The sequence below is a fragment of the Pleurodeles waltl genome, chromosome 2_2 (genome assembly GCF_031143425.1).
Source record: "Pleurodeles waltl isolate 20211129_DDA chromosome 2_2, aPleWal1.hap1.20221129, whole genome shotgun sequence".
In the NCBI taxonomy this organism is placed as follows: domain Eukaryota; kingdom Metazoa; phylum Chordata; class Amphibia; order Caudata; family Salamandridae; genus Pleurodeles; species Pleurodeles waltl.
This window is the reverse complement of record NC_090439.1, coordinates 804009547-804024822: the sequence shown is the minus strand read 5'-3', so window position 1 is coordinate 804024822 and position 15276 is coordinate 804009547. Positions and strand designations below refer to the sequence as shown.

Here is a 15276-nt window from a genome sequence, read left to right as displayed (position 1 = left end):
AAGAAATGAAATTGGAACTGGAAAGACTGCAAAAAGAAGGGATTATTGAAGAAGTTGAAGGAACCGAATGATTGCCACCAGTTGTCGCAGCCAGAAAGGCGAATGGGAGTCCACGCCTGTGTGTGGACTTAAGAGAACTGAATAAGAATGTGATTGTGGATAAGTATCCAATACCTAATATTTAAGACATGTTGTTGTTACTACAAGGTGCAAAAGTATTTTCTGCTATAGATTTAACATCACCATACCAGCAAATTAGGTTAACTGAAGAATCTAAAGACCTCACTGCATTCATCACGCCATTTGGAACATTTAGGTACACCAGACTGCCGTTTGGATTATTATCCGCAGCCTTGGTGTTTCAACGGGTTCTGGAAAAGGTCTTAAAGGATGTTGAGGGAGTAACGATTTATCAAGACAATATTTTTGTTTTTAGGAAAGATTATATTGAGCATGAAGAAAGGGTCATTAGAGTGTTGGAGAGGCTGCAAGAACATGGGTTGACTATCAAGATGGAGGAGTGTAAGTTTTGTAGGAACTCCATAGAATATTTGGGACATACGATCACTGGTGATGGTATATTCCCGAACAAGGAATTAGTAGATGCCATTGAGAATTTACAGTCACCATCTAATAAGGAAGAACTGATGATTTTTTTTGGTATGGCTGAGTATTATGGTAAATTTGTGAAGGGTTTGACAGAAATGTGTGTGAATATGAAAAGATTGTTACGGAAAGGGGTGGAGTTCTTATGGAGTAAGGAGTGTGAAAGAGAATTTGGAGAGATAAAAGAGAGATTGGTTAATGCTCCCAAGTTAAGAAATTTTAACCCCAATATGCCTTTGGTCTTAATTACGGAAGCTAGTGCAAAAGGTTTAGGAGCTGTGTTACTACAGGGTGATCATAAGGACGAACAGGTGGTCTTGTTTTTGTCACGAGCATTAAAGGATGTTGAATTGAACTCTTCAGTTATTGAGAAAGAGACGCTTGCAGTGCACTGTGCCGTGAGGAAGCTTAAGAATTTGTTGTGGGGAAGTAAATTTGAGGAAAGGACTGATCATAAGCCACTTTGTGAAATTTATTTTAAAAAAGGGGTGGATGCGATATCTAGAAGAATCATGAAATGGGTGGTGTCACTGCAAGATTAAGATTTTGAAATTAAGTACATTCATGGAGCACAAAACAAGGTGGCTGACACGTTATCAAGACTAGTGCAGGCAGGCGAGTCGGAAGAAGAAAATTAAGTAGATTTGGATGCCGAAGTGGTATGTGAGATTGAGGAAAATGGGTTTGATGGAAGTGTTTTGACGAAGGAAAGATAGCGGGATGGCACAATGATGGAGGTACTATTTCTAATAAAGAAAGGTTGGAAAAACAGGAATGAGAGGAGTTTAGAAACTCAAAAGTTTTGGCATGTCAGAGATGAGTTGTCTAGTAAAGATGGGTTCTTGTTCAGAGGTACAAGATTGAATCCTCCTTCCACGTTGAGGCAGGAACTTGTTTCTCTTGCCCACTCAGGTCATCAAGGTATGTCAAAAACAAAAGGAAGATTGCGTTTGACGTATTGGTGGCCGGGCATGGACTGTCAGGTGGAAAGGTTGGTCAGAGAGTGTATGCAGTGTGTCATGAGTGAGAAAACTGTGAAACCCAGAGTTCAACCTATGGAGATAAGAGATCGCCCCACTCAGCCTTGGGAGGAGGTAGCTTTGGATATTTTAGGTCCTGTCCGTGGAGGCTGTGATATATATCTGTTGGTGCTGGTTGATCTGTTTTCCAGGTGGCCGGAAATTATGTTTACCAGGAACATTGAGACTAGACATATAATTGGTTTTCTGAAGGAAGTGTTTGGGAGAGAGGGTATTCCCAAGAGTATTCTCACTGATAATGGTGTACAGTTAGTGTCTAAGGAAATGGAGCAATTTTTGACAGACTGTTCCATACGACATAAGAAATGTGCACTATATCATCCCGAAACCAACGGCATGGTGGAAAGGTTTAATAGAGTGCTGAAGGAAACCATACCTTTGGCCAAAGGTAGTGGTCTGAACTGGAAGAAAGAGGTAATTAAAAGGGTTGAAGCATACAGAGTTTCACCTCACTCCACTACTGGGAAAACACCTTTTGAATTACTTAAAGCTAGGCACCCCAATAATTTTATATCACCGAGGTGGGTGAATGATATGGAATCAAGGACAGGTGTGTTAGTGTCAGATGGTTGTTGGAGGCAAAGTGAACGAGAGAAAATAGAAGCTCACAAGAAATATTTTGATCACAGGAAGTAATCACGGCTAACCAAAGTTGAAGTAGGAGATTGGGATCTAATCCGTAAACCTGTAAGCAAAGCGAGAAGTACAGAAAAGGTCAAACTTGTAAGAGTGGTGAAACTGTTCAACAATGCAGTAAGAACGGAAGATTCCAAGATGTGGAATCTAAATCGTGTGGTGGTACTCAAATGTAAAAACGCGTGGGATTAATTGTACTGTGAACATTTCTGCTAATGTAACAAATTGTTTAGTATTCTTGTATCCATTTTGTTAATTTTTTTTTGTTTTAGTTTCTTCTCTTTCTTTTGATTTATAAAGGGGGGAGGTGTGTAGTATGTATGTATATTGCAAGAACTTAGAATGGTAAGAGTAGAATACTAGAGCTGTATTGGAATGTTATGACGGTTGGTGATGAGGTCAGAGGAGTTGTGAAGAGCTGGCAGTTGGACGTGTTGGATGGAGTCTCTGAGTTGGAATAAACTACTACATTTATTTGGACTATGATCTTCATCTTCCTTTTTTATGGATACTTCACTTCAGGCCTCCTTGCACTTTGCTGCACTAGTGTCAAAAATTTTTACGCTAGTGCAGCAAAGCGCCACAAAAGTGTAAAAACTGTTGATGCTATAAGCCTAATGTTCGCCATGGTGCTCTCTATTGTGAATACGGCACATCCATGGTGTTGTTTGGTGGGACAGGGACGATGCAAGAAAACTTGCGCATCAAAATTGATGTTCTTTGTACTGAGGCTTGCTCTGCAGCTTGACTTGGCCTATTGTTCATTAGTTAGATCACTATTTGGATTATCGGACACCACAAGTCAAAGGCAGGTTATCCTTGAGTTTAATCTAAATAGGTAATTAATATAACTGAACGCCTGATTTTAAATCCTTCTTCCTGGGGAATAATGACCAGCTGATTTGATTAAGGGTAGGTTTTAGGATGCAATTCATTCACCATCAAATTAATTATCTGGAAGAGCTTTTGGGTGAGCAAGAGATGCAAACGGAATGTGCTCTAGACTACCCATACCAATTGTTTAAACACTCCCCTAAACAAAACTGGTGAATGTTACTCTCTCTCTCCATCGCTTTGCTTCTTTCTCTCAAACTCATTTCATTTTTCAAATGTTTGCCACAAGTCACCATCATTGAGTGAATTGTGATGTTTGGGTGGGTTTGGAGTATTTCTAAAATAGTTGCTTTGTTAAACTCACCACTGCCCCATGGGTTTTGCCACAGATTAAAGTTGTGACCCTCCTTGTGCATACATAATAATGGAAAGTAAGTAACCTGATTTGTCTGTCGAATCGTCAAACAACACCCTGCAGGTGGTTCCTATGTTCAGCATGGTGAGTGAAGAGCCAGGGTCATAGGTGGCGCTCCAGGGCTTCAGTGAAGAATCATGCTTGATATATCTGGTGTGCAGTTCAATCGGAGACTGGCAGTCTCCTCTGGCCTTCGGGAAAAACTCATCCCAAATATCAGGTCCTGTAAATAGAACAGAAAATGCTGTTATTTTTGTAAATAAGTAATATCTATGTCTCTTTCTGTGTTTCAAACTATAGTATGAGCTGTTGTTCACAATTGGCAATAGTTTGAAATAAGGCAATTTTCAAACATGTACCTTCCGAACACCTGGACATGAAATAAATAGAGATGGATATAAGCAATATAACTTTCGGCTTTGGCTCGGTCGGGTTCCTTCATGTTTAGTAGGGCTGTCAACAAGTGGACTCTATGAGGGCGGAATAACATCATTGATGAGAGTTCTCTAATTATACTTTCTCCCCATTCGCGTCGTAACCGCTCAATGCTCGAATACCAGTGATTTCTAGATACTGTAGAGTGATATTAGTTGGTCGGGAGTTCTGAAGGTGGAAGGTTTTCAGTAAAGTACATTTTTCTGTTAAAAGAATTAAAAAGTCTGGGATGTATTTGAGGGTTATGCAAGGGTTCAATCAGTTCATTTGATGGGTGGACCACTGCAGTTTCCAAGACCCAGGCCACATGTCTACATGGAGAATAGACAAAATGAAAGGTCAGATTTGCATTCCACCATATTACAAGTGCATTATAGTCAATGATACTCGCAGTACAGTTGACGGTACACCTGCCCCATTTTCATGGAGAACCCTGCCAGCCAACTATAAATGAGGCCCATAATATCTTCTTGTAAGGTCGAAATTAGGAGAAATCACAGACATTTTGTAGCAGCTGAAATGATGCATAAAGTGAATTTTGGCTAAGTCATGGCACCTACTAACAAGGTACTCAGTAATGTATCCATCAATGGCACAACAGGTGCAGTGCATCGGGCCCAGGAATCTTTGAGCCCATTGAACTCCTACAAGCATTGAAGGTGAGGGTGTTTTCCTTGCTTCAACCATAGCACCCTTGATACTCCACAAAACGGACTTGGGAGAGAATAGGTATTAGAAGCAGGAACACAGGTCGCACAAATGCACCACTTTGATTAGTGGGAAATGCAGTCATAAGGATCAAAGATCTCACTGGTTATGGGCCAGGGTTTCATGTGACATTGGAGACTCAAAGAAAGAAGGCAGCTGGAAGGAAGGAGTTGACATCATAGAACCATTTTAATAAGGCATTTCTTTTAGAGCCAAAGACAGCTAAATGGCATTCAAGTCCTCATGGGTTGAAAACATTGATGCAGATTCTGGAGCTGTTCAGGCAGCTAGTAAAACAGGACATAATAGTATCCATATCATAACCGAGTCTGGGGTTGAAAATCAGTGATAAAAGAGGACTGTGCTACATAATAAAATTCATGAATATGATGGGAGCTTGTCTAACAGTGCAGGGACTAAACATGTTTGGGAAAGACGACCCCAGGCAGGAAAGGTTTGTGCAACCTTCAGAAAGATCATGAACCAACTGAAAAAAGCTGATGGACTCCACTACAATAGTATGAATTTGAGATGATAAAAGCTCATGATCCCCGGTGATGTAAAAGGATCAGGAACAAATTAGGACCTATGTCAGCCTTGGCCAAAATACCATTGCAAATTACAAAAGGGGGAATTTATGTCTTATGAACTGGAATTCAACTTTGCTGGTAAGTCAAATACATTGTGGAATTTTCAATGCTTCCGTTAAAATGGTTACTTTTCCTTGGGGGGTCTTTGTTGAGCCTTCACATTAGAACTATTGTTGAATCTTGTGGTCAGAATACAGCACACATAGAAAAAGCAAAAACGAGGAGGAATAAAAGTATTCCTCCACATTCTGCCATGCTAAAAGTTTTTTGCGCTGCCACAGATTTACACCGTCTTGTAAATCTGTGGCAGCGTCAAAAGAAATGGTCGCGGAGGAACGCCCACAGCAACACCCATTGCACACCCCTCTGATGCAGAAAACTGCATTGGAGAGGCCAGCATTTCCAAGGTGGCATTAAGCTACAAACAGTGGCTTAGCGCAGCCTTATAAATATGGTGCACTGCACAGTGCGCTGGAGCGTCACAAAAAGTGACACCCCGGTGGCGCTGGGGCCTTGTAAATCTGGCCTAAAGCCTTTTAATTAGCTTTAAAGTGAAATATCTGTTTACTGCGGTTTTGGGATGCACGTGAGAAATCTATGGGTGATGCAGGAATCTGCTGCTTCTCATTTGCAGGCAGAGACTATCTTATCAATTCCAGAAGTTATTTTTTAAATAACAATCCTATGATGTAATTCATTTGTTTTCCTGTATTTATTCATATTATATTGATCCATGAGACATAAGAATATGAGTATATTTTTATTGTGCATTAACATCATCTACACTGCAGCATGTGAGCTTTAGCAATAATGAAAAAAGGATTCTACAAAGGATCAATGGATATGTGCAGAAATAAAAAATGCTGTGCTCTGAGCAGGCATTACCAGTGCAGAAAAACATCGTGCAAAGAAATCTCTTAGATTTCTTTGTGTAATTTTTCGGCCCCCCTAACGAGGGAATGCCCCTTTGCATACATTATGCCTGACTAGGCATAATGTAGCACAAAGAGTTACAAAGTGGCACAATGCATGCACTGCTTCACTTTGTAAATATGGAGTGGTGTTTTTAAACATCTAACCCCACAATAGCATAAAAAAATAAAGCAAATGTGTTGTTACAATGGCGCTAGGCCCTCTTAAATCTGGGCCTTAGTGACTTCAGTGGAGCTGTTGCAAGGGAAGATTGTCTCTGCTGACAGTAAACAGATCTCCGCTGGCCTGCCGCAATTCTCTACAAATGGCAGGCTGTACTCTGCCAGGACCGCAGACTGCATCTCCCACTGACTTGGGGAGCAGAGTAGAGCCTGTAACACTTTAAATGGGGCCATTAGTGTAATACAGTTCAGTTTGAAAATATATTCAGGTTTGGTGACGATTCTATGACTGTACAGGTAGATTAAGCTAACCTACAACAAAATAGAAACCATATGGCTACATAATTATGAAATTAATGAAACATACAAAACAAATTACTCACTTATTGCTAAAAAAAAACATGGATCAAACAATATGAATGAATGAATGAATGAGTGTATGAAACCTGTCACTTCTGGGTAATTGTAAAATGTAACTGAGCATAAAGCTTCACAACCCCAGGGGAAGTTAAAGCTTCTTATGGTAACATAATGTATATGCAAGATATCAGTAGGCAAACAAAGTGTATCCCATGGATGGTATGGTATTCTGTAGCCCAATATTGTGCAAGGTATGTGGAATTCAATACGAAAATGCTGCCAATATTTTGTCATCTTTAGGAGCCATGGTTGATGTCAACTTTTGGTTCTGACATTGTGATGCAGTTGTTGTACTGAGACCCTAGAGGTACTATCAGGACTAAATAGCTGTAATCAACTAAGAATACTAGAGATGTGAAGGGTTATATTGTTGAAACAACGAGTGCTTCAACCACCCATGCCTCAACAACGAGGTCAGAACAACAACCTTGTTGTCATCTCTAATGCCTTTACTGCGAATGCCTTAACAACGATTTTTCGTTGTAAAGGCATTCCTGGTAAAGGCATTTGTGATCAGCATGCACGGTTCCAGCATGCATCCACCCTGGCCCCCCACTCCTAAAAATCACCGCGACGCTCCCACCCCCCCACAACCACCCCAACCCACACCCCCAAAATTACCACAACCCCAACCCTCCCCTAAAACCTAAAGCACCCCAACCCCCAACCCACCCCTAAAACCTAAACCCTGACCCCCTCCCCACCCCAAACCCTAATCACCCCGAGTCCCCCACCCCACCCCCAAAAACTACAAAAATCGCGAGTCCCCACCCCGCCCCTAAAACCTAAAGCACCCCAAACCCCCAACCCACCCCTAAAACCTAAACCCTGACCCCCCACCCCCACCCCTAAACCGTAATCACCCCGAGCCCCCACCCCACCCCAAAAAAAACAGCCCCTGTCCCAGCCCAACTTACCTCCTCCTTGACTGCGTTGACTCCCTTCTTCTGTGCCTTAACCACACATGTACGTGGTTCACACATGCGTGGTTAAGGCCCTAAAACAAGGAAGTCATGAAAAAAGAAAGCGTTGTTTCGCTTTCGTTTTCCACGACTTCGTGGTTTAGGACTCGTTGTTCCGGGTGTTTCCCACGTGAAGCAATGTGAACCCTGCCATCAGAAGGAACACTGAAAGCAAGCAACAGAATCCTTAACAGGCAAGCACTTCTGTATCCACTGTCACCTTCTGCTCTTACCCTATCTGCATAGTAACAGCCCTCCTCTTAAATTATCATTGCTGACTTGTACACATACACTATGTAATTTAGAGATTAATTCAGACTGTGCAACAGTCCATTGCTGATTGTGTCACAGTTAAAAATCGTGCTCCACTTTTTTAATAGTTATTTTATATCTTATTTTTGTAAAACACTACAGGTTACCTTACAAGTACTTTAGAGCACTAGAGGGGTGACACTACTGTTTGATGAATAGAAGGGGACCTGAGTCCAAGCGGAGGTGTGGGTCCTGGTTCTATGTTCCTCGATCATAGCCCCTACTTGTAAGGAGTTAAATTAAAAACAGGAGATGTCTAAAAAAAACAAAGGCCCAGATTGTAAAAGGTGTCATGCAGAGCAGTGCACCACAGCAGCTAAAAATGGTGTGCTGCCTGACAAGAAGAGCAAAAAACGACAGGTAGGGACAAATTTAATCCTGAATTAAATCAACAGTCATGAATTCTGTTAATCCTGAGTTTAATTTCTTTCTCTTATTTATTTAAAAAAATTATGTAGTAAAAAAGGAACTGTGGTTGTGTAATCCAAAACCTAATACACATTACATCAAATACTAAGCTATTATTTACAATACTCTCAAGTCAAACACAATAAAACACACAGTGAAAAAAACCTACACAAAGTCATACCCTACACATTTAAATAGTGGTCACTATTATACAACTCCCAATGTGATCCACTTCTATTAACTAAGGCAATGGGCTTTTCATGCACTTAACTATCACCGCATTGTGTATTTCTTTCACACAAGCGTGAACTAGTGCATTTTTAAATTTTTACAATATAGTCCATTTGTTCGGCGAACCCAATGCACTTGTAAGGAGAATGAAGTCAACGCGTTTCGGCCTGCTGATTTAGGGCCTCATCAGGACTGGATAAGGGCACAAGTGATTTTGTGAAAAAAGCCCGGAGACGCCCATTAGTTATCTCTCGTTCTAGAGCGGTGGGACAAGCTATTATTGCTTATATTTGGCCAAAGAAACCATCGAGGCTCATAAAGCCCACCGGCTACGGAGTGTGCTGGTATCGCTTAGTTCTTCGACAATACTGTCTCGGAGCGCGTCTTCCGCGTCTGGAAGTTGCTAAGCAACGTAACGCGTTGACTTCATTCTCCTTACAAGTGCATTGGGTTCGCCGAACAAATGGACTATATTGTAAAAATTTAAAAATGCACTAGTTCACGCTTGTGTGAAAGAAATACACAATGCGGTGATAGTTAAGTGCATGAAAAGCCCATTGCCTTAGTTAATAGAAGTGGATCACATTGGGAGTTGTATAATAGTGACCACTATTTAAATGTGTAGGGTATGACTTTGTGTAGGTTTTTTTCACTGTGTGTTTTATTGTGTTTGACTTGAGAGTATTGTAAATAATAGCTTAGTATTTGATGTAATGTGTATTAGGTTTTGGATTACACAACCACAGTTCCTTTTTTACTACATAATTTTTTGAAATAAATAAGAGAAAGAAATTAAACTCAGGATTAACAGAATTAAAGACTGTTGATTTAATTCAGGATTAAATTTGTCCCTACCTGTCGTTTTCTCTTTTTTGATGTTGTATTAACCCTAGAAAGGGTAGGGTGATAGGGTTCCCCCTGTTTTTTTGCAGCCTGACAAGAAGAGAGCAGGAGAGCACCATGTTCACATAGGAATGTCACTCCTCCTAGAACCAGTGCTGATTTCGGCTGCTGTGCACCACACACACACCTAAGCGCCATAGTGCTAGGGTGTGTAAGTGAGTCTAGCATAGGTTTTGTACAAGAAGGGTACAGCTCCTGTACAAAATACTACGTCTAGACAAGTGGAAATTATTTTCCTAATGCCTACTTTTCATTTTTTTGTCAACACCCTTTCTTCAGATTTTTCAGTATAGGGATTAGCCCCAAAAAGCATGGGTGGTAGTACAGGTATGCCCATGTACCACCCATGTATCGCCCCATTGACGCAAAGTAATGCCAATAAGCATTTCGCGCTGCTTTGCGTTACTTTGCCATACAAACCAATGCAAATACCAATCCTCAAAAAAGTTTAACATCAGTTTAGCATTAAAAAAACAATGCTAAACTGACGCTAAATCTTTGAGAATTTGGGCCAAAGTTTTGCCTGTCTAAGAGTTTTCTAAATCATGGATGGGTGGATTCAGTGTCAAGAAGGGCATTTCACATTCTGGCACCCTGTACTCCTAGGAAGCGTTAGTGGCTCAGGCGGGTAGACAGTCATTCAGCATTTCAATACTGGCTGGTCTGGAGCACAATAGTGTTAAGTGAAGAATATTAAGCATGCAATTATAAAATTATAAAAATGTATTCTAACATAAAATTGAATGTTACATTAATACGCCCAATGCTCTGAGGTGAGGCCAAATGAATGGTACAGTATATGTAACAACGGAAAAAACTGTATTGTCCTACAAAAAGACAAAGTACAACAAAAATAGGGCCAGATTTACAAGGATTATGCACTGCCAATGTGCCACATTTTTTGACAAAACTGCCAACAAATTGCGCGTGTATCATAATAATGGCACAAATACCTAATAGCTCTAATATCTGAAAGCCTGGTCAGAACAGGTGCTAAAATGGTGGAAAGGCACAGATATGTAAGGAAAATACACAGTAAGGACTTTGACAACCACCAGGGCAACATGGACCAGTTACTGTTCCAGCTGATCATGCGGAGAAAAAGGGAGCGACAACGCCAAGCTCTGCCACCATCACCTCAGCAGCCTCCAGCTCCACTACAATAACCACAAAGGCAGCACAGGAGGAGAGAGAGCACATTTATAGACTACGCACATCCATCCTTGGCCAAAAAGAGGAGACTGTCATCAGGTACTACCGGCTGAAGCCAAGGTCCATTGTGCAGCTGCTTCATGACATCGCACCATCAATTACACCCAGGATGCATAGGTCTACCAATATACTACTTATGACCAAGCTCCTGGCGGTGCTGCACATGCTGGCCTCTGGCTCTTTCCAGTCAACTGTGGCAGAAATGGGGGGATTATCCCAGCCCTCCCTCTCAGCCTTACTATCTACTGTTTTGAATGCCATTATCTGTCTCACTCCTTGCCACATCACCTTCCCAAAAACCCAGCAACTGCAGCAGGATACCAAACAGGGATTTTAAGCAGAGGCTGGGTTCCCACATGTGTTAGGTGCCATGGACTGCATGCATGTCCCTCTCGCCCCTCCTGCCTAAGCTGAATACCCGTACAGAAACGGGAAGCACATGCATTCCATCAATGTGCAGGCCATTGTTGACCATTGCAGACTATTCATCAATGTTTTGGCAAAGTTTCCAGGAAGTGTGCATGATGCCTAAATCTTCTAGCATTCCACCATCAGCCAACACTTCCAGGATGGACTATATGGCAATGGCCTACTCGTAGGTAAGCAAACAGCAATAATCTAACACATAAAACCCACAAGACACATGGGGCAAACAATACACACACAACACTCCCAAGACATGGATAGGGACACATGGATCAACGATCAGCAACACATGCAACATGTAGCACTGCTAACATCCAATCCACATCTCCAACACACAGGGAACACTTTACAAGCCCCTAGTGCCACTGGAGTATCATGTCTAATGATGCTCCCATTTAGAAGTGCCTGCCCTGCATTTACAAGGTGGTGTTCAGCAACTCTTTTGTGTCTCAATGCCGCAGTGTCAATATTGCCTTTTCACATGGTTCACTGAGTGTGGAAGGGCCTTACATTGGGTCATGATTTGGGTATGCCATCATATCACACATTGCATATTGGCTCACATATACAGCAATATGTACACCTGCACCAGCACCAAAAAGTAAGCAAACCATAGGGATGCAATCACCATTGTCCAACAAGGAGAATTACTTAAAATTGCAATTGTTTTTGAACTCCCAATGTGTAAAGCAGTCCACAGCACACCAAGAAATAACAATTTGTCAACATTGATATGTCAGGTGAAGAAAATGACACCTTCTTGCACATAAGTACTCACCCCTGCAATGCAGCCATTATAACCAAGGTGCTATGGTGCCTATGTGGCAACTTGGCAGCTGAGTAAGTGGCAGTGAAGTGGGTGAAGACAGAAATGCACCATATCTAGTAGTCATGGGATACTGCTAGTATGTTCCAATGGTGCAGGGTGGTACAGCAAGACAGTTCCTGTCCTATCCTGTGCCAAAGGAGCTAACATAATATCCACATACATGCCAATACATCCCAAGCTACTATGTCACATTTTGACACACATGCATGTGAGTCAGAAAATATGGTAAGTAGCCAGTTGTGCAAGAGAGGAGTAACATGATGGGGGGGATTTACAGACTGCATACAGGGCACAACAGCTGTCTCGTGGTAGAGAGCACACACAAAAGGTGCATAATCACACAACATGGCTCTTTGGCAGGTCACATGTGCCAAGAAATGACTTCCACATTCTTTGACTTCATACACATCCTGCATGGGTGAACTGTCATGCCATTCAAATAACACATTCACAATGCCCCTGAGGCTGCACACTTGACAAGAAGGAGTGTCACAACCCACCAATATAATCATGTATGCAAACAGGAACTCACACAACGCAAGAAGAAAGTCAGAGTCACTAATTCATTTACCTATACTGTGCCTGGCCAGTGAAAAAGAAACACAAGGGCAAGTCTAACCCTGTCTCTCCTCTTCCATTGCTGCTGACCAGGAATATGGCATTCAGCCGTGGATGATGACCCCAATTGGTAACCCAATAACAGACCAGGAGAAGGCATACAATGAGGCACACAAAAAGTCCAGGAATGTGGTAGAGGGGACATTTGGCATCCTTTAGGCCTGCTTCAGATGCCTTGAGTCTTCTTGTGGCAAACTGTTGTATTCACGACCACTAGTGTGCAAATTAATACTGGTCTGTGCTATATTGCACAACATTTGTGTGAGGACCAATGTCCCCTTAAAGGATCAGGAGGAGGACCCCAGGGAGGAAGATGAGGACAGTGATGCGCTACCACATGAAAGAGGACTGGTTAACACTGCTGTTGGGGCTCGCAGAAGGGCAAATATAGTCCACATTTATTCATGAATTTTGTAAACAATTACCCATTTTGCACCACTGCTGTAAATAAATCAAATATTCACACAACTGTCTTGGAGTATTTTTTACATTAGGATGCAACAGCAAATCACCCACGACTCTTAAACCATGACGAGTCCACCAAGGTTTGTAGACAAGGATTCACACACTCTAGAATTCCCAACAAACACACTAAATGCACTGATGAAGGAACATGCAAGTGAAATGTATGGATTGCCAGTTGCACATAGATATCGCACATCTTTGTCAGATTGAAACATGACAGCAGGCAAAATTAATATTGAATTGATGAATGCCATCCATATGTTATGCATTGGTAGGGCAGCAGTAGGCAGTGCAAGCATCAGTGGGTCACTGTGAGCTATGTGACAAATCAATGTCTGACTGGCATTACCACGGGGAAAAGATACCAACACACCCCTCAGTGGCACTCACATGTATGACAACTAGTGAGGGAAATACAGAGGACACACCACCTTCCTGTCTAGGTCTTTCACACTCAAATCATTTGTCATCTTGCATGTATGTCAAACTATGACATATCGTGTCTCAGCACCTAGGTAATATGCACGTGGCAATCAGGACACAGACATAGGTGGTCATTATGAACACAGCGGTAACAACCCCCGTGTTCATGCTGGCGCTCAAAACACTGACTGCCAGCGACCACGGAACCCCGCTGGCCAAATAATGAACATTTCTGTGGGCCGGCGGACGGAAACATTGTTTCCGCCCGCCGGTTCACAGAAAGGCCCGGCAGGGACATTGACTGCGGCTCACATGGAGCCACCATCAATGCATCTGTGCGGCAGGTGCAGCTGTGCCCGTCGCGCAGATCACTACCCGAAAATCAGGCAGTGACCTGCGCGACGGGGCACTGCACCGGGGCCCCTGCACTGCCCATGCAAAGTGCATGGGCAGTGCAGGGGCCCCCAGGGGTAACCTAGGGCACACCCCCCGCCAGCCTTTCCCTGGCAGGTGAACCCACCAGGGAAAGGCTGGCGGAAATGGAAACGTTATCCGAAGGGTAGCGCGGCTACCCTGTCGGATAGTGTTTCCACTCACCGCCAGGCTACCTGACGGCGGAAGCATGGTGGTGGGTGAGGGCTGCCAATGGCGGCCCTCGATGTGTTCAGTATGTGGCGAGTTGGCCTGCCATGCCGGCTGGCGGTTTCAGCAGCCAATGCCAGCAGGGTGGGCCAACCCACCATGTTCGTAATGAGGGCCATAGCACCACAGGCATGTTGTATTCATACTTGTTAGAACAAATCATACAGGTAACCCACATTCATTGTGTATATGACAAAGGATGTTGGCTGCAGCTGTGTGGGAGTACATATGTGAAACACACATTTTGATGGACTGCAGAAACACTCCTGTACTCAACTGGCCCAACCACTTTGTGGAGGCCACTGACAGACTGCACAAGATTAGGAAGATGAGGAGAAAATAAAATATCTGGAAACAGTGGCAGCTAAGTGCAACTGAAGCCAACAGTACACAAGGTAGCTGCAATGTGTGGGAATCACTACATGGTGTCCTAATTTGGTTCCTAACACTGTGGTCATGTAAGGCCACACATAAGCTTATACAATGTGAAGGGTACATTCCATCACACTCATAGTCCGCAAGTCCCCAAGTGTGCTAGCCCAGCACTTACAAGTATGAGTGAGGCATGTTGGAACTGACACTCTTTGTACCCCAGGTTTGCAAACATGTCCCAATGTTAACAAATGCAATTTAAAAAAAACAGAAGTAATACATGTAAACCAAATATCACAGTGTTATGTAAGTCTCTAGTAGATAATAGACCAAGGCTAACACCAATTGACCTGTAAGACCCTAGTAGATAATAAGGCAGGGGAGTGTAGCCAAACATTTGTGTTGCAGAACTTTAGTGTGCACTTTTGTGTAGCCTGCAATCTTGATATGACACCAACCCTGCCATACGGAGTGTGTAAAAAAGGAGTCTGTCAAAGTGTATGTGGAAGGATCCTGCATTGTGTGTATCATAGCTTTGTACATGGGCAACTGCAAGGATGGATCATGGGGCCTAGTGTATGGGGAAGCCACCTCTGCACACGTAGGTGCAGTAGAGATGTTTCAACATAGGACAACATGACATGTACCACTATGAGCAAGGAGAGTGCTCGGAAGGACTGCCTTGACCCATTAAT

At 42.7% G+C, this 15276-nt stretch overlaps 1 protein-coding gene across 1 annotated transcript in view; it reads right to left on the bottom strand.

The window, feature by feature from the left end:
* CA3 (carbonic anhydrase 3) overlaps nucleotides 1-15276 on the bottom strand; it is a 219717-nt gene that overhangs the window by 163088 nt on the left and 41353 nt on the right. Inside the window, exon 2 of the mRNA XM_069220431.1 lies at nucleotides 3557-3754. Coding sequence (XP_069076532.1) covers nucleotides 3557-3754 — 198 coding nt within the window. The remainder of the gene's footprint in view (nucleotides 1-3556; nucleotides 3755-15276) is intronic.